We start from the raw sequence: 20,293 nt of genomic DNA on the forward strand, positions 1-20,293 counted from the left end.
TGGGAAGAGAAACCGGTGAGACTGGTGAACTATTTCAATACCTCTTTAATAACTCTCTGAATTTACACAATAGTATGACAGATTACTGTGGATGTAAGATATGCAATGGTTCTTTATTCTCTCCACCATCATTAAGGCAAGGGCAGAAGTAGGGGTAAAGTTTCTCCATGAACGTGCTACTGAAGGTGTAAATGTGGGTCATAGTTTTAGCATTGTAGAAGGACACTTGTCCTCCCTCATAATCTAGATATATGCCCACCTTGTTGAGGTTGTTAGTCAGTTTCAGACTGTAAGAAGGAAAATCCAGAGCCTTTAGATCGCTTTGGTTCCTTAGTCTTAAAAGCCAGAATCCTTGCTCAGGAGTTAGAGGACAGCTGCCCTTCCGAAGGATGGATTCTCTGACAACTCCAACTGTCCATTTTGTCTTCTTTGCTACTTCTACTTCCCAGTACCACTTTCCAGATGTGAAGCCTTTTGAGCCCAGCACAGCCACGCTTGAGTCAAACCTCTCTGGATCATCAGGCATTACCTGCTTAATGTCACCATGCCACACACTGGTTCGGTTTTTGGAGAGCACTAGATTTGGGTGAGCAGTTTTAGGGTCCAGAGTTAATGGAGATAGGCCTAGTAAGAAAATAAGAGAAAGCAGGGCATGGGGAAAAAGGGATGAATGCAGGTTCCCATAGACAGTATTTATGTGCTTTATCTCCCCATGCCATATATGCTTAGATGGGCAGGTAATAACTTATATACTCTCTCTATATATTGTTTTGATATCCATGTGGCTACATTCTGGACATTTTTTATATTTGTGGTAAAAAAATCAGACTTTACTATGAAGCAATTTATACTCTAATAAAAATTACAGATAATATAAATCTGTACTAGTACATATAAGAAAATACAAATGCTGAAAGGATGTTCGGTAAGGGTGCCCAAAAAAGATTTCTAAGCAATAAGTGTTTTAGTTTGGTGTAACATGTATGAGGTGTATCAGGATGCTTTGGGTAAGCAATGGCAAAAACAGAATGGGTTAAAAACAGTAGCTTGCATGATAGAGAAGATAAGGGCTTGCCTGTTAGGGGCAGGTGAGACTGAACTAGCTGATACAGAATTTAGAGGATAATGGTGGTCAGTTTGCATTTGGTTTAACGGACAGTGGGACTTTTGAGGTCTGGAATGGTTAATGCCACTGATGCTCCAACTGTGACTCACAAACTGTATAATTGCCAGTCTGGGACAGGATGGTAGAGAAATTAAGAGTAAGCTCTTAGAAACTGTCAGAGAAATCTGACAGAGTAATTTTATGTCAATCAATTCAGTTAAAAAACTGGGCTTGGGGGAGGATAAAGGGAGGAGGGAGGTAGGAGGGGGGTTCAGGAGGGGGAACGCATGTACACCCGGGGTGAATTCATGTCAATGTATGGCAAAACCAACCAATATAATATTGTAAAATAATTTGCCTCCAATAAAAAATAAATTAAAAAAAAAAAACTGGGCTTGCACTTTGTAATTTTTTTAACTCCTTTCTTTCAAATAACATTTATATTCTACAAACATCAGTTTTTAAAACTGGTCCTTCATCACAGGTAATTTGACAAGTGGTTTAGACAGATCAATGGACAGCAGTATAAAAAAGGAATTTCTAAATGAAGAGAGGTTGGAAGCATATTAACAAGACGGTGACACAAATTCTGAGTGTGAGATAATTGAGCCTTGGCACAAAATTTGATAAAGGAAACACAAAAACTGTTCAAATCATGGACAAAGATACAAATATGCATTTGCATTTGTAACACGTTTGTTGTTAATGGATTTATTTATCCTCGGAAGCAAGAACAATCCAGCCTGTCTCTCTCTTCTCAGAAAAGCTTGAGTCTTTTCCATCATCCCAGAGACTTTTTCTAACAAAGAGACTTTGAAGAATCCTGAAGATTTTCCATGTAGGTCAAATCTTCCCACTATCACAGATCGATCCTCATTCATGTAGGGTTGTTATTTTTTCGGATGTGAGGACTATAATTTCTTTGGAAGTATCATAAAGAATTCCTGATAACCTTTTTAGAACCCCAGTCTGCTCTCATCACTAAGCCTCTGACATCTCCAGCTAGCTCAGCCTGCCCTCGCTTTGAGGATTGCTAGGAGTGAGCTTTGCATCCCAGCTTTTCTTCTTATGCCATATTCCATCCAACAGTAAGTTCTGTCAGCTCCACCTTCAGAATATATTCTGAGCCCACTCAGAATATATAGACATAAATTCCACAAATACCAGTGTCTTGGAACTACTGCAGTAGCTTTTTAACTGTTCTGTTTCCACTCTTGCCTGTCTGCAGCCTATTCTGCCAGTAACAAGAATGAGATCATCTAGTACTCCTGCTCAAACTACTCTTATGTTTCCCATCATCCAAGGTAAAATCCAGAGTCCTTACTGAAGAGACAAGACCTGCATGATTTACCCACTTCTCTGACCTCATCTCCCACCGCTTACCACCTCCCTCCCCCCATTCAGTTTGGTCCAACCACCCTTGCCTTTTGGCTGTTCTCTGAACATACTAAGTTCATTCCTACTGCAGGGACTTTACACTTTCTGTTCCTGTCCCTGGACACTCTTTCCCCACACTGTTTACTCCTTAACGTCATTCAGACCTTTATTCATGCAAGTTCAATAGAATGTTACTGATAGAATCTAGCTAGGTATAGAAGTATTTACTGTAAAATTCTTTAAACTTTTCAGTATGTTTAGAAGTGTCCACAATAAAACACAGGGAGAACCTGCTCAAAGAGGTTTTCTCTGGGCATTCTATCTAAAGTAGCATGTTCGTCCATCTATCATGGTTTATACTTATCCTGCTTTCTTTTCTCTCATAAATAATTGTTGAGTGTATCATGCTTTGTTTTCTTCACAATAGTTATCAGTATGTGAAATTACTTAATTGTCTCTTCCACTCGAGTGTAATCTCTGGAAAGGCAGGGAATTTGTTTTGTTTCCTCATCTATCTTCAAAAATTGAAACTGTTCCTAGGTATTCAAGTAACTATTTGTTAAACAATTAAATGAACTGCAATTAGAGTTCCATATGAATCTTTGACACCAACTAATTTCACCATGCCTCGTATTCCTGTTATCCTTCACATAAATACCCAGATTGTAGATCTCTCTAGTGATTTAATGTCTGCTGTACTTTTATCCTCATTATTCTGTTCTTTACTTCCTCTGCCTTCACCCATCCTCCAGCTGTTCCCACCCAACCATTTCCACTCTGCCCTTTGGATTTACCTCCCCATTTAACTCTCGTACATCTTCAGTTTACAGAATTCTCTTATCACCTCCTTAGTTTAACATAATCCAGACAACTAACTGAAAAACAGCTTCCAGAAGTTCAGATGCTGGAGGTCAGGTGGCCGCCGCCGCCACCTCCAGACCTGTGCTCTGTTTCTCAATCTCATTAAAAAAGCATTCTTCATTTGAGGCTCCTGTTGTTCCTTTTCACATTTCCCTCTGTCTCTCTTTAATGCTGTCATCTACAAACTTTTCCTGGTCATACCCCCTGCATTTTGGGTTGGCCTTACTTTCCTACATCAAATCTAGCCCATCATTTCGAGGGATTTTACTGTCTTTTGGATGTAGCTGCCCTTCTCTTCTTGCATGTCTTTGACTCTACTGCTAATGACTTTTGACTCCTTTACATTTAAGCTGCCCGTATCAATGACTATATTCTGGAACTTGTAGTCATCAGGAACTGTTCATTCTCTAAAATCTTCAATTCAGGTATGCCATACTCTTTACTTTTTGAGCTTTCTCACTCCCATGTCTCCCTGCAACCATTACTTGACTTCATTAACATCTCTAGTCTCCCATTTCTCTTTATTATCCTAATCTCTTTGCTTCCTGGCTTTAAATCCTTCCCTAAACAGCTTAGCATTGATAGCTTTGTTGCCAATAACCTCAACACTGTTATCCTCTTATGTTTCTGTTTCTGCAGCATCTGCCATGCGACTCTCCAACCTTGGATCTATTCAGCTGTTCAAATTCACATCCTAGTTCCTCACCATTGCAGGATGAAAATCACAAAATTATGCATACAGATACTGCTACAAATTCATTATTTCTACTCTATGCTTGGCCATCAGCACTGCCCCAAACTCTTATATTTCCCAAATCAAAGCCTCTCCACTTCCTCACAACGGCAATTTCAAACCTTCAGCTCCTCCTCAAATCACTGTTCCACCACTTCGCTCCTCACTTGCAGGCAGAAGGCTTCATCTCCTCTTTCACAGAGAAACTAGAGTACATTTTATAAATGAATAGATGAATCCCTCAGTTCTTCCTACTCATACTGCAAACCCTGTCGCACAAAATTATTTGCTTCTACCATCTTTATCTCCTCTCCAGTTTTGGAGAAAGCTATGTAAAGTCAGTACCTCTCTCTTCTGTAACTCTCACTCTTCCAAACGTGCACCGATTATTCCCTTTCTTATACTATTGATTTCTGCCCTTCTACAGGCTGCTTCCCTTCAGTATGTTTTTAGAAGTCCTCTTCCGTCTCTGCTTCCACATATACATCTTCCCTTCTTATTGAAACTTCTCAAATGAGTGATCTGTTCACTTCATTACTGCCTCATTCCAAATTGTTCCTGAACCCTATACAATATATAATAACTTATACTCATTCCACTCTTTTGAAATCACCCCTGTCAAAGCCACCGATTGTTAAAAGCATCTCTTTTCCAGTTATTTTCTAAATTGATCTTGGCATTTGGTATGAGTGACCATTCCCTCCTCCTTGACACTGTCTTTGCTTTAGACTCCATGGGGACTTTGTTTCCTGTTTTTCCTGTATTTCTCTTGCCAGATAATCCCTCAGTCCCTTCTGAGGCTTAACTGACCTTCGTCTGTTGTGACTGCAGCACGCCCTCTCCTTGACTCTATGCTCTCACGCTCCTTGGGCAGTCTCATTCCTGTCAGTAGCTCAGCTACCCCCACTCAGCAGGGTTTGTTCCAGCTCTGGCCTCTCCCTTAAGCTCTAGTTAAAATAATTATCCATTTGAATACATTCATTTAAGTGTTCTATAGGTCAGCACAACATGGCCAAAATTGAAGTCATCAGCCCCCTCCAAAATCTGCATCCCCTGTATTTCCATCCTTGACATTACCTTTCTCTATCCTTTACCACTAATTACTGTCCTGTATATTTCAACTCTCAGAATTCTGTCTCTGGAGTCTATTCTTTATGTTCCATTACCATGCCTCTGGCTTACATCTTAATAATTTTTCACCTAGAAGGTTGCTGCAGACTCTAACTTGGTCTTCGAAACTCTCCTGGGGAGCAGAAACTATGTCTTTTATTTCTGTATCCTTGGAGCCCAGCTTAATGCTCAGCATGTAGTAGGCCCTCTCTAAGTATGTCAAATGAAGGAGTGAACTTTAGTGATATTTTATTGATACACATAAAACTACAGAAAATAATATTAAAATATTTTAAGATAAAAACAATTCCCTACACTGAAATACATGAATGGCCATATTGTCCATGGTTGCTTTTTCACTACAGTGTCATAGTTAAATAGTTTTGACAAGACCAAACAACCCCCAAAACCTAAAATATTTACTATCTAACTCTTTACAGAAAAAGTATGAGCCCCTGTCTTAAAGCAACAGCCTCATTTATAACGCAGGAAAGAAGAAAATAAGAATCTGCGGAATAAGAATAAGCAAAGGCCTAGAAATAAGAAGTATAATGTATATTCTACCAAGGTTTGACCATAGTTACATATACTAAATAAATCCCATTTGATTTTCTTAAATGTAAAATTATACCAAAAGTAAGGGAAAAGTCGGTTTGTGCTTTAAATGATGCTAGAAGTGAAGTTTGGGGGCAAAGAGTACAAGAAGAAAAGCACTGTGATCCTGAGAGAGCTAGAATTTTTAGGGTAGAGTCACAGAGGAGGGAGCTGCACAGAGGCATCAAAACATCTACACAGGGACTCCCTCAAGGTTGTGGCTGAGGACGGCCACGTGACTGCAGTGAAACTCATTAAATCTATAGAGTGAATCTCCAGAAAGCAGAGCTCACACAAGACTGGGAGTAGTTTTCAATCCTGCCAGTCAGAATGGAAAAATGTTATAATATGTGGAATATCAGACAGAGTACTCCGAAGGGTGATATCTTAGAAAATTGGCAGAGTTAGCCCCAGATGAAAGGCTTCTCTTGAAACACACTAACAAAGCTTAAAGGCTCAACAAAGCTTAAAGTGTCAAAAGGAGCAAAGTTATTTCAAATAACTTCACTAAATGCCAAAGTTAAATCAATAGAGCTTAAAGGATTACAACAAAATTAGCAAATAGCAATGTAAAACTGATAACGTTTGACAGCCAGAAGAGACAAATTGCATAACTACCCATTCCTTAAGTGTGAGTTGAACATAGTAAGTTGCTTCCAAAGTATACAGAATGGAAAAGAGAGGAGAAATAACTTACACTACCTCAGCCAGGTGATTAAAGCCAACAACAACAGTCATAGACTATGCTGATAGAATGTATGATAAGATGAAAATGACACTTCAACTCCATGGTCTCCCTCGCAGTAACTCACAACCCTAGCATTATTGTGAGAAAAACATCAGACAGATTACACTAATGTGGCATCCTACAACATACAGAACCAACAGTCCTCAAAACTGTCAAAATCATCAAAAAACAAGGAGAGCCTGAGAAATTGTCACAGCCAAGAAGAGCTTAAAGAAACATAACAACTCAATGTAATGTTGCATCTTTGATGGGATCATGGAATGGAAAAATGACATTAAGTAAAAACTAAGGAAATCTGATGCTGGGAGGGATTGGGGGCAGGAGGAGAAGGGGACGACAGAGAATGAGATGGCTGGATGGCATCACCAACTCGATGAACATGAGTTTGAGTGAACTCCAGGAGTTGGTGATGGACAGGGAGGCCTGGCGTGCTATGATTCATGGGGTCGCAAGGAGTCGGACACGACTGAGCAACTAAACTGAACTGAACTGAATGTATTTGTAATGGTTCATTAATTGTAAATAATGTGTCACACTAAATATAAGATAATATAAACTAGGGATAAGGTATATGAAAACTCTACTATATTTTCAATTCTTCTGTAAATCTAAAAGTATTCTAAAAAATAAAGTTTATTAAGAAGAAAAAAATTTATCAGTCATGCAAAGCGGCAGGAAAATATAACCCACAGTCAGGAAAAAACTCACACAGTAAAAACATGTTAGAAATTATAACAGTGGTGGTATTAGCAGACAAAGACATTGAAACAGATATTATAAATATCTCTCATTAGCCTGAGAATGTAGATGAACAGTGAACATGGGAAAGAGAGAAACTGATGGTATAAAAAGATGCAACTTTTTGAAGAAATGTAACTGAAGTGAAAAACATCTAAACAGGATTAACAGAAGATTAGACAGTGCAGGTGAAAAGATGAGAGAACTTGAATAGCAATAGCATCTATTCAAAATTAAACACAGAAAAAAGGCTTAAAAAATGCTGAGCATCAATGAGAAGTGAGACAGTGTTAGGTGGTCTAATGTGATTGAAGGCAGAAGGAGCAGAGGTTGATAGAAGATGAGACGGTTGGATGGCATCACCGAGGCACTCCAGGAGATGGTGAGGGACAGGGAAGCCTGGTATGCTGCAGCCCACGGGGTTGCGAAGAGTCGGACATGACGTGGTGCCTGAACAACAACAAATGTAAAATTAGAGTTCCAGAAGAAGAGAAGAGAAGATGGAGATCCAGAAGAAGAGAAGATGGAGAGGTACAAAACTGCTAAACATATAACAGCCGACATTTTCCAAACCTGATGAAAATTATAAGCCCATGGATCCAAGAAAACACACCAAGACCCAGCATAGTCAACCTGGTGGAAAAAAAGTGACAAAAAACTAAATCTTACAAGTAACCCATGAGAAAAAAAGATAGTACATACAGAGAAATGATATAAAAATGATAATAGACATCTCATCAGAAACTATACAAGTGAGAAAACAATGGAGTGGCTTTTTTAAAGTAGTTGAGTCTATCAACCCACAATTCTATATGAGGAAAAATATTTTTTAAAAAACAAGGTAAAATAAAACTGTGGTGGTATCCAAACAATGTCACTGTAAAACTCACCGTGTAGTAAAAGATTAAAAAGATGACATAAAAATGGAGACTGATATTAAGAGAAACAAAAAGAGCCTTCTAGCCCAGCATGGGTATTACTCCATGTGGATGAACCAGAGGCAGGAAAAAACAAAAGCAAAACACTGAAGGCAAAGTGCAAGAAAGGAAAGTGGGGAAGCAAAGCAAAAGCAGTAAAGGCAGCAAGGGGTTTAGCCTGAGACCCTTAAAAAGCTCGAAAAATGCCACATGGGATAGATCCAACGTATACACTGGTTTCAGCGTTCACCAAATGAAAACTTTATTTCCATGTTTTAACTTGGCTTTGTTCAACTTAAGTCCAGCATAACTTCTCAAATTTGTTTTGGGAGCTTGAATAAAATATTTTCTTTAATGGATTTAAAACAATCGGAAAGATAGACATTATCAAACTTTGGCAAGGATTTGGAGAAACTGGGACTCTCATCCGTCGGAGGTGGGAATTAAAATGATGCCACCATTTAAGGGAAAAAAATGTGATAGTTTCTTATAGTTAAGCATATACTTAACACACAACCCAGCAATCCCATCACTAGATATTTACCCTGAAGATATTAAAGCGTGGACTTCCCTGGTGGTCCAGTGGTTAAGAATCCACCTGCCAATTCAGGGGACACGGGTTTGATCCCTGGTCCAGGAAGATTCCACATGCCGTGGAACAACTAAGCCTGTGCATCGCAACTGCTGAAGCCCATGTGCCCTAGAGCCCATGCTCTGCAACAAGAGAAGCCCGAACTCTGCAACGAAGAGTAGCCCCTGCTTACCAGCTAGAGAAAGCCCAGGTGCAGCAACGAAGACCCAACGCAGCCAATAAATCAATTAAATAAAAATAAATTTTTAAAAAAGAAATTAAAGCAAAAATATTTATAAACAAATATTCAGTCAAGTTTCTTCATACTAGCCATAAGCTGGAAACTATCCAAATGTCCATCAGTTGGTGAATGAATAAGCAAATTGTGATGTATCCATAAAATACAGTGGTTGATACATGCAACAACATAGGTGAATCTCAAAAAGCATTTTGCTAAATGAAAAAAGCCAAACAGAAAAGACTACATAATATATGTATGATATTTTAGAAACGATAAATAAAGTGAAATAACATAGATCAGTGATTATCAGCAACTGAGGATAGAAGAAAAAGATTGACCACAAAGGGTTATGCAGGAACTTTTGGGGATGACAGAAATTTTCTATATCTTGATTTTGGAGATGTTTACATAAGTGTATACATTTGTCAGACTCATCCAATTGTACATTAAAATTAGCGAATTTTCTTCCATGTTAATTATACCTCAGTGAAGTTGATTTTTTCATTGTCAGCTACCTGGAAAAATTAGCAGGGGTAGATGTGTGATTTTCATTAAATCAGTAGTTACAAACAATAATGAGTCTATAAAAAACTTCATTTAGAGCTCTATTTCTGTAACTATTTTTATTTAGAACTTTATGTTCTTGAAATGTTGTGTTCTTTTGCCCTGTCCTGTCTGCTGCTGCTGCTGCTAAGTCACTTCAGTCGTGTCCGACTCTGTGCGACCCCATAGACGGCAGCCCACCAGGCTCCCCCGTCCCTGGGATTCTCCAGGCAAGAACACTGGAGTGGGTTGCCATTTCCTTCTCCAATGTGTGAAAGTGAAGTCGCTCAGTCGTGTCCGACCCTCAGCGACCCCACGGACTGCAGCCCACCAGGCTCCTCCATCCATGGGATTTTCCAGGCAAGAGTACTGGAGTGGCTTGCCATTGCCTTCTCCAAGTCTAGTTGGGTTTTTTCTTCGTATCTGCAGGATGACAAAAACGTAGTCACAGCTATTGAAATAATTGGTTTTCTTTTGAAGCACTTAAGATCTCTAAACAGTCTCCTAAGATGATATACTCTATGTCATGAACGTTAACCAGAAGAGGAGCTGTACTCATACATATGATGACTATGTATAGTAACTTCCACCTTCAGGGCAGAGATGCCTCAGAGACTTATATAACTGTTTTAGAAAAATATTAAAATATTGGTTGTTACATTTGATAGAACAGTCAAGCAAAATCATAGGCTGAGAAGTTAGTTCTGACACCAGACTCTATTCACAAGTATAAAATCATGAATTCTTAGATAAGAATAAGAGAAGAAATTCAGTCATACCAACTAGCCTTTTGGCTAAACTTCATCCCTCCCTCCGTCTAGACTCACACGTACCGTTAGGGCCACAGAAGAGGCCCTGAGAATGAAACATAAATTGGGAGCCCCAGGGACCAATGGCTTCTACCCACTGGTACCTGGAGAGAGGGTGGACTGCATGTCCCTCCACATCATGTACTGGATGGGCCCTTTGAACACGCCTGGGCTCAGCTTTCTGGAGACAAGCTCCTTGGGCGTCAGCACTCTCATTCCTTGCTCCAAGCTGCAGGGGACGTAAATTGTTTATTCTTAGACATCCTCCGGGGACTGAAGGCAGGCTATTAATACCACAGGAAACACTTACCTGTCTAAGAGAGGTGTGATGTCCTAGAAGAGGAAAGGAGAAATGGAAACGTTAGATGCATGTTCATGAGCTCCATAGATGTGTTTGGCGTTACTGGCCAACACCAGAATTGGATGGTCAAAACTGCAGTCCTGTGCAGATGGCCCCCATCCCACTGCCACCAACTTCTCTCATCCTCCAAATGCCTTTTCTGATCTTCATCCTTCATCTATCCCAGGATAAACTGACTTACTTTCCTCTGATTTTCTAGAGTTTCTTTTTATAGGAAACAAGAAAAAGAATTAAGGTTAAGCTGTTTTTACCCGTACTGCCACGTAGTCTTAGGAGAACAACACAATAGATATTCGCACCCCAAGACCACTTTCTTTACTATGGCTAAATTAAGTTTCCAAGTCCTAAGGTAGTAACCAATGCCACTTTAGAGGTGAAGCGTCAAGTAGCAAAGATTGGCAAACAGCTTTCCAAACAGGTCAGTTTATGATTGCTGAGAGCCAGTAAAAGATACAGTTTAGGTGGCAACATTCTTATTTTCGAGAAATAAAGCTTCAGAGTTCTTTATGGGGAAATATTTAAACATACTGCTTTTAATGGCATCTTACTATTTTCTTTACTAGGCGTGTGAAAACTTTCAATTGAGTATAAGGCAAAAGGAACCTTCTGCTTTTCTCCCAGGGAATCTTAAAATCACTACAGCAGATTTTTTCCCCTCCTGGAAGGGAAAATCTGCTAGTACATTCTTTCCAACCCTCTCTTCCCCCCTCTATTGTACCCATAGTCATGTTGGTATGGAGTCTCACTTTGAGAAAGTCGAAGGGGTTCTGCTGCTCCATCCGTGCCTGGATGCTCACCAACATCTCCTTGACTAGGAGACACTGTTCCTGGATGTGGCTCAGATTCAGCTCCATCTCCTCATTCAAGGCTTTCCCCTCTTCTCGGAGCTCACTTAAAAGGTCCTTTTCTCTGCTGTGCAGGAACTGATGCAGCTTTAGAAACTCCAGGGAGATGTGTTGCTGCAGATGTAGCTTGTTTTCCTGGAAACCTCCATGATCATCACCATGGTAATTACTGAGACTAGCATTTAGGGATGGGGGCCCACACCACCAGCACTCACACAACTTGGGAAATACCATTAACAGGCAAATGCATGCAAATACTGCATATCAACATTCAGCTGTGCTAAAAGGAGGCCTTTGGGGAACTTACTCTGTCTCCCCAGCTAGTTTAATAGGGTTGAAATAGTCAAAAGTCATCTCTAGGTTCCTGTTGCAAAACTGAGGTGGAAACCAGTGCCATCTTAAATAAGACTGTGGGGTTAATCAAACATTTTAAAATGAACAATAATACCCTTTTATCCAGAAGTACAAACCGGTATCTACCAAGTGATGCTGTTAGACTGGGTCCAGAGGAGGCTGGGAGAACTGCCCTTTTGTAAGAAACTGTAACTGGAGGAGGTACCATTCCTGCTGCCAGGACAATACAAGAGAAGCCAGCGATGGGGGAGGTTTGAAGCACGTAAAGTTGATAACTGTTACACTGGCAGCTCTTTTCCTAGGTGACTTCAGCCTCCTCATGGGTTAGCCATCTGACATCCTGGCTTCTCAGTTCCTCATCATTATTTCTAGTGAATTTTGCCTTTATCTACTCATTCTTTTAGTCACATTGAGGGTTTTATCTTCCCCAGCAATTGTACCATCTCCAGAATTACCAGGTTCCACTGTTGCAACAGTTACTGGATTTCATAGAATCCTATTCATTGACCCCTCCTTTTCTGCTCATCAACTTGTCTGTCTTCATGTCCCCTCTTATCCAGCTTATAGTCTGTGGTCAGCCACTGTATTTGTACTCTTTGAAATAGTCTTAACTCTCGCTGTCCTCCAGGTCAGACATTTCCATTTTTCCTTTTACCTATTTCACCACTGTCTCTCGGTTTCATTTGTCAGTTGTGTCTCTAACCAAGCTCTGAACACTAGATTACTTGATGCTCTGTCCGAGGCTCTTTGCCGCTCTCATTCTGCACTTGCGTTCTCAGTAACAGCCTCTGCTCTCACAACTTTGAAGTGTAATCTATACACTGACTTTGTATTTTCAGCCTAGACCAACTTCTCAACTCCAGATTCGTATAAGCAGCTGTCTATTTGATATCACCACTGATCAGTCACCACATGCAGGTAGTTTTTGTTTCCAAAGCATGTGCTGAAGCTATTTATTTCTTTCGGTCTCTCCTGCCTTTTTAGTCCAAGCCGTCTTCGTTCTCTGGGATCACCGCAGTGGTCTTCTAACCATTATCCTTGTCATTGCCTTTCTCCAGGCCACACTCCACACAGCCACCAGACTGCTGCTTTCAAAATGAGATGAGACCATGTCCTGTTTAAACCCTTTAATGACTTCTCAATTATGAACAGAATAAAATTCAAAATTCATAACATTTTCTACAAGGGCCTGCATGATTGGGCCTTATCTGCCTTTTCGGTCTCATCTTGCCTACCAAGATCCATCTTAATTGGCCTTCTTTCGGTTTAACATAGTAACTAGCTTCCTGTCTCAAGAACTTTTCTATAATGCTCTTTCCTCTTCATAGAACATTCTCCAGGCCATTTCCTTCATATTCCCCTCACCCAGTTCACTTGGCTAAAGATAAGACTTATCCTTTCAATTCTCAATTTTTAATAAGAAATTTTTAATTTCAATTTTTAGTAAGTGACTTCTTCCGTCTAGATCAGGTTTTCCATTTATATACTCTAATATACTGTATATTTATAATCATTTATAGTAATTGTCACAGTGATATTTTATTATTGGTGGGATTATTTAATGTCTGTCTCCCACCATAGTTGGAATACAGTATCTACATAATGCTGCAGCACTCAGATATTTGCTGAATGAAAGAGTGTTGACTGTAATAGCTGAACTAAGGACTCTTACAACAGGAGCACGGTTCTCTTGAGACATCATGATTTCCATCTATCCTTCTTCTTTCCCTCATTCTATTTACTTCTTCTTCCAGATGCCAAATGCCAGAGAAGACTCTCCTCTATAGGATAATTAACGAAGAAACAGAACTTCCAAATTATTCCCCCAACCTAGGAACTGATTTGCCAAGTCCCTAACCATTAACATTGTCCTAGAACTCCTGTGAAGTTGAAAGTATAAGCAGCAGTTTTATTAGTTTGGGAAAAGATAAGAAGGATCAGATCAGAGAGAAAAGCCAGCAATCTAAGACACCGTGGTTCAGAGAGGCCTGGTTTTAAGCCCAAAGAAAAGAAAGGCATTTCTTTGAACGTAGCAATCTTTAGTGGATTTTTTAAAAATAAACTCCTTATTTTGCCATAGATAATAGGAAAGATCAGACAGATCACAGCCCCATAGCAATCACCTAGTGACTGCACCATGAAAAGGATCAGCTTATCTAGGGGAAGGGTCAGTCTGCTCTCTCTGTTGATCAGCTATTGGGAACCTACTCCACTGCCTCATTTCTCTCTGCGCTACAGTGTCTGTTTTCTACTTCTATAGGCCAGGTGCCATTTAGCATTTTGTTATATATGTAAAGGTACCTTTCTACCCACATAGCTGAAGTTACAAGGAGGGTACAATTCCAGTTCTGTCTCATGATCCCTCTACCCTGCTCCTCACCTTGTGAGCAACAATAGCATCTTTCTGCATATTCTTCAGGGACTGAAGCTCCTTCAGGGTTGCCTCCAGTTGACCCTGATGGATGGTAAGCTCCTCCTGGGGATACCATAAAGAATTAACCCAAGCTAATTGGGAGATAAAGGGCCATGAAGAACATCTACCCCAAAGCCCCAGGGTGTCAGGGAGAAAGAAAGAAAGCTCCTGCTGCAAAAGTCTCCTTTTCCCTTGTATCATAATTCCTGTGATACAAAATTCTTCCAAAATTCTTCCAAAAATTGTGAAGAAAATTACAAACTGCAGGAAAACTAAGCTTTATCTTCTTATTAGCTAACTATAGGGCTTTGAGGAAGATAACAGAACTCTGTACATTTTCTACTATATTTACACTGTTCTTGCTATCTCTACTTTTACTTACATTGTTCTCAGAACACTTTTTTCTTCCTTCTGTCCATCCAAATTCAAATAATTGCCCCCCGTTCAAGCTTTCTTTCACCATGCCTCCCCTGACTATTTCAGTTTTCTCTAATCTCTGAAATTCTAAACATTTGTGAATTACAAATGTGACAAAAATTTAGCTCTCAACAGTAGACTATCTTATATTCCTTCTGTTGTTTTGTTCACTTTAAACTTGACTAAATTTCAAGACTTTTATAACAAAAGCAATATTTTACATGTCCATGGTCTGTACAGTGTCTAGTAGAATGCTGTCAAGGCAAGGTTTAGGTAAGTGTTTGATTGGTTGAGGAAGTAGGCCAGAGCTCCTTTACTGCTTCCCTATAATTGACAACTGCAGAGAAAGAACTTTGTAAGATACGTTGTATTTTTTGAGCACTCTGAGCTTTCTAATAATCACTTGAATGAAGGGGTGGTATTGGAAGAAGTCCAACAAATGATTTTTCCCAGCCTGCCTAAGGAATTGCTCAAGACTGTTCAAGACCCGGGGCTTACCCACCGTGAAGAAATGGACAGCATCAGAGATCTGCAGGAATTCTTTAGACTGCCCCACAGACAATCGAGCATCTTTGCATTGAAAGCATATTAGTCTCCCATCTGGCTTACTGAACAGTTTCAGGTTCTCACCATGCTCTGGGCACTGTGGATGGCCCTTGAGCAGGGGTAGCTTCTTAATCTTCTCTACCAGCTTCTCCAGTACAAGATTAAACGTACAGTTGCTGTATTGACATAACATCTTACACTCAGGACAGTATGTTTCATTTGCCTGCTGCTTCCAAAAGTTTTGGATACAAGATTGGCAGAAATTGTGGCTGCAGCTTAGCATTAGTGGATCACGAAACCAGTCGTTACACAGTGGGCAATGTAATTCCGTAGTAATATCTTGTATCTGCACTTTGGAGGATATTTGGGTGATCATATCATTCACTTCAGCGTAGCTGTCTGAGTCAGTGTTGGAGGAGAGGTTGGAAGATACCTTTGAAAAAGAACAGCTAAAATGAGTTTCTCTTTCTTATTGCCCACTTCAGCATTTCAGGGTAGTGGGCTCTGTTCCTAAAGGAGCTGAGAATTGGTGCAGCCAGAGTAAAAGCATTATCATCTCTTCTTTGAAAGTGATCAGTAAATTCATATTGTGGGTTGGGTTCCAGGCAACCACAATAAAATGAATATCAGAGCAAATGAATCAGGTGAAATTTTTTATTTCCCGGAGTTTATTCTACTACCAACATTATTAAACTTTAATAGAGAACCAAGGCAGAAGAAGAAAGAGTACACAATCAAAGAAGTGTATCTCATTGTGCATCACTTCTCACACCCACTTTCTCCTTGTATTAGTTGAGAGTTTTACTTTAAACATCTCTTCTATCAGTTATTACTTTTCATTTTGTTTTCTAGAAGTCATGTGCAAAGAATTGGAAGATCAGTCAGATTCCTCAGTCAAAGGCATAATATCATCAACCATAATATCATCCAGGCCCTTCACCCTTCCTTTTTAAAAAACCCATTCCAGAAATAACATTTATACAGAAAATGTAGAATCTTAAGGGTACAGATCAATGACTTTTCACAAAACGAACATATCTGTGTAATCATAACCCTGATCAAGAAACAAAACATTTTCAGGATAACCAACAAGGTCCTACTGTATAGCCCAGGGAACTCTGTTCAAAGTTATGTGGCAGTCTGGATGGGAGTGGGGAGACTGGGGGAGAATGGATACATGTATATGACTGAGAGTCCCTTCACTGTCCACCTGAAGCTATCACAATGCTAATTGGCTATACGTCAATATAAAATAAAAAGTTAATTTGAAAAAACAATAAAAATGAAAACAGCATTAAAAAAAGAAAAACATTTTCAGCATCCCAGAAGCCCCCCCATATGCCTGCTTCAAGTCACTATCCCTCATTAAAACTGACCCCCATCCTGACTTCCAACACAATATATTAGTTTTACCTGTTGTTTTTTTTTTTTTGGTAATTAATTTATTTTTTATTGGAGGCAAATTATTTTACAATATTATATTGGTTGGTTTTGCCATACATTGACATGAATTCGCCCCGGGTTTACATAAGTTCCCCCTCCTGAACCCCCCTCCCACCTCCCTCCTCCCCTTATCCTCCCTCTGGGTCATCCCCGCATGCCAGCCTCGAGCATCCTATAACATGCATCGACCCTGAACTAGTGATTCGTTTCACATATAGTTTTACCTGTTTTTAAATTTTATATAAATGCAAATATATACTCTTTTGTTGCTGACCTCTTTTGTCAACATTATATTTGTGAGATTTATTCATATTCTATATAATTTTGGTCCATTCATCCTCATTGCTGTATAATATCCAGTGTGTAAATATGCCATAATTTACTTCTCTGTTCTACTGTTGATAGACTTTTTAAGTAGTTACCAGTGTGGAGCTATTATAAATAATGTTGCTAGGAACATTCCTGCTCATGTTCTTTGGTGAATATATATTATATACAGACATATGTTGGAGATATTGTGGGTTGGGTTCCAGGCAACCACAATAAAATGAATATCAGAGTAAAGTGAATCACATGAAATTTTTGATTTCCCAGTACATATGAAAGTTATTACTGTAATCTATTACATGTGCAATAGCATGATGACTAAAAAGTATGTATCTTAATTAAAAGTACTTTTTTGTTAAAATATGCTAACCATCATTTGAGCCTTCAGCAAGTGGAGTCTTTTTGCTAGTGGAGAGTCTTGCCTCTGTGTTGATGGCTGCTGACTGCTCAGGGTGATGGCTGCTGAAGGCTGCGGTGGCTATGGAGGTTCCTTGGAATAAGTAGTGAAGTTTGCTGCATTGATTGACTCTTCCTTTCACGAATGATTTCTCTTTAGCATGCGGCACTGTGTGATACCATTATACCCACACTAGAACTTCTTTCAAAATTGGAGTCAATCCTCTCAAACCTTGCCTCTGCTTTATCACTAATTTTATGTCATAGTCTAAATCCTTTGTTGTAATTTCAACACTCCTCACGGTATCGTCACCAGTAGATTTTATCTCAAGAAACCACATTTTTCCCTCATCCATAACAAGCAACTTCTCCTCTATTAAAGTCGTATGTTGTCTTTTTTTAATATGGACCATTTTTGAAGTCTTTGTTGAGTTTGTTATAATATTGCTTCTGTTTTATGTTTTGGTTTTTTGGCCACCAGGCATGTGGCATCTCAGCTCCCTGACCAGGAATCAAACCCACACCCCCTGCATTGGAAGGTGACCGCCACTAGACCGCCAGTTGTTTTTCTTGTTCAGTGGCTCACTTGTGTCCCACTCTTTGCAGCTCCATGGGCTGCAGCACACCAGGCCTCCCTGTCCATCACCAGCTCCCAGAGTTTACTCAAACTCTTGCCCATTGAATCAGTGATGCCATCCAACCATCTCATCCTCTGTCATCCCTTCTCCTGCCCTCAGTCTTTCCCAGCATCAGGGTCTTTTCAAATGAGTCGGCTTTTTGCACCAGGTGTCCAAAGTATTGAAGCTTCAGCTTCAGCAGATTGACTGGTTTGATTTCCTTGCTGTCCAAGAGACTCTCAAGAGTCTTCTCCAGCATCACAGTTTGAAAGCATCAATTCTTCAGTGCTCAGCCTTCTTTATGGTCCAACTCTCACATCCATATATGACTACTGGAAAAACCATAGCTTTGACTATAATACGGACCTTTGTCAGCAAAGTAATGTTTCTGCTTTTTAATATGCTGTCTAGGTTTGTCATAGCTTTTCTTCCAAGGAGCAAGCATCTTTTAATTTCATCACTACAGTCACCATCCACAGTGATTTTGGAGCCCAAGAAAAGAAAGTCTGTCACTGTTCCCATTTTTTTCCCCATCTATTTGCCATGAAGTGATGGGACTGGATACATGATCTTAGTTTTCTGAATGTTGAGTTTTTTTTGTTTTGTTTTTTGTTTTATTTTTTTAAATTTTAATATTATTATTTTTTATTGGAGGCTAATTACTTTACAATATTATATTGGTTGGTTTTGCCATACATTGACATGAATCTGCCCCGGGTGTACATGTGTTCCCCTTCTTGAACCTCCCTTCCACCTCCCTCCTCCCCTTATCCTCCCTCTGGGTCATCCCCGTGAATGTTGAGTTTTAAGCCACCTTTTTCTCTCTCCTCTTTCACCTTGATCAAGAAGCTCTTTAGTTCCATGAAATTGCAGTTAATTGAGTCATCTGTTTAGGCTCTACTTCCAGTTCTAGTTATCTTGATATTCCACCACATCTGCAGGTACTTCCTCCACTGAAGTTTTGAACCCCTCAAAGTCTTCTTTGTGGATTTTAATCAAATTCTTCCAAATTCCTGGGTATGCTGATAGTTTGACCTCTCCCCACAAATCATCAGTGTTCTTAATAGCATCTATAGCGGTGAATCCTTTCCAGAAGGCTATCAATCTACTTTGCCAGATCTATCAGAGGAATCACTGTCTAATGCAGTTATAGCCTTATGAAATGTATTTCTCAAATGGCAAGACTTATAAGTTGAAATTATCCTGTTCCATGTCCTGTTGGCAGGCATGAAAACAGCTTGAATCTCATTATACATCTCAATCAGAGTTCTTGAGTAATCAGACAAATTATCAATGATATTTTGAAAAGAATCTTTTTCTGAGCAGTAGATCTTAACAGTGGGCTTAAAATATTCAGTAAACCATGTTGTCGGCAGATGTGTTGTCATCTAGGCTTTGTCTATAGAACACTGGCAGAGTAGATTTAATGTAAATCCTAAGGGCCCTAGGATTTTCCGAATGGGAAATGAGCCCTGATTACCGGCGGCATTCGCCCTTAGCAGGAGACATGTCCTGGCCTTTGAAACTAGGGAGCCAGCCACTGACTACCCCCCTAGCTGTGAGAGTCCTTGGTAGCATCTTGCTCCAATATAAGGCTGCTTCATCTACACTGAGAATCTGTTGTTTAGTGTGGCCACCCTCACTAATGATCTTAACGAGAGCTTGTGAACAGCTTGCTGTGGCTTCTACCTCAGCACTGGCTGCTTCGCCTGGGACTTTCGTGTCTTGGAGACGGCTTCTGGAGCCATGTGTCTCCCTGGCTAGGTTCACACTCTTCTCCTGCAGCCCCTCACCTCTCCCAGCCTTCCTGAAATCGACGAGAGCTAGGGCCTTGCTTGGATGAGGCTTTGACTTAGGTGTTATTGTGGCTGGTTTGATCTCTTACCCAGACCCCCAAAGCTTCCTCCATTATCAGCAGTAAAGCTGTCTCGCTTTTTTACTCTTCCCAGCTTATTGGACTTGGACTTTTAGTTTCCTTCAAAAAATTTTTCTTTGCATTCACAAGTTGGCCACGTGGCACAGGAAGCCCAGCTTTCAGCCTGTCTTGGCTTTTGACATGCCTTCCTCACCAAGGTTTAATCTTTTGTAGCTTTTGATTTAAGCTGAGAGACGTGTGACTCTTCCTTCTCTTTGAACACTTAGAGGTCATTGTAGGGTTATTAGTCAGCCAAATATCCCTATATCTCAGGGAATAGGCAGGCCCAGGGGAAAGGAGAGAGAGGAATGG

At 39.9% G+C, this 20,293-nt stretch overlaps 1 protein-coding gene across 1 annotated transcript; it reads right to left on the minus strand.

The window, feature by feature from the left end:
• Positions 1 to 82: 82 nt before the first annotated feature.
• Positions 83 to 19,555, minus strand: TRIM69 (tripartite motif containing 69). The gene is made up of 7 exons (XM_088839994.1): positions 19,547 to 19,555; positions 15,240 to 15,716; positions 14,288 to 14,383; positions 11,455 to 11,772; positions 10,658 to 10,680; positions 10,452 to 10,576; positions 83 to 624 (listed from the first exon to the last, which is right to left on the minus strand). The coding sequence occupies exons 1-7, from the start codon at positions 19,553 to 19,555 to the stop codon at positions 83 to 85; spliced, it is 1,590 nt and encodes a 529-aa protein (XP_088696120.1).
• Positions 19,556 to 20,293: the final 738 nt, after the last annotated feature.

The sequence above is a fragment of the Moschus berezovskii genome, chromosome 9, assembly GCF_049115385.1.
Source record: "Moschus berezovskii isolate FMDL1 chromosome 9, NW_MosBer_1.0, whole genome shotgun sequence".
NCBI classification, from domain to species: Eukaryota; Metazoa; Chordata; class Mammalia; order Artiodactyla; family Moschidae; genus Moschus; species Moschus berezovskii.

Excerpts from the sequence above, each read along its gene's own strand:
- TRIM69 (XM_088839994.1), bottom strand. Across the intron at positions 14,384-15,239 it reads ATGCTGTCCATTTCTTCACG|GAGGAGCTTACCATCCATCA; the intron begins GTGGGTAAGCCC and ends TGGTATCCCCAG. Across the intron at positions 625-10,451 it reads GCAGTCCACCCTCTCTCCAG|GCCTATCTCCATTAACTCTG; the intron begins GTACCAGTGGGT and ends TTTTCTTACTAG.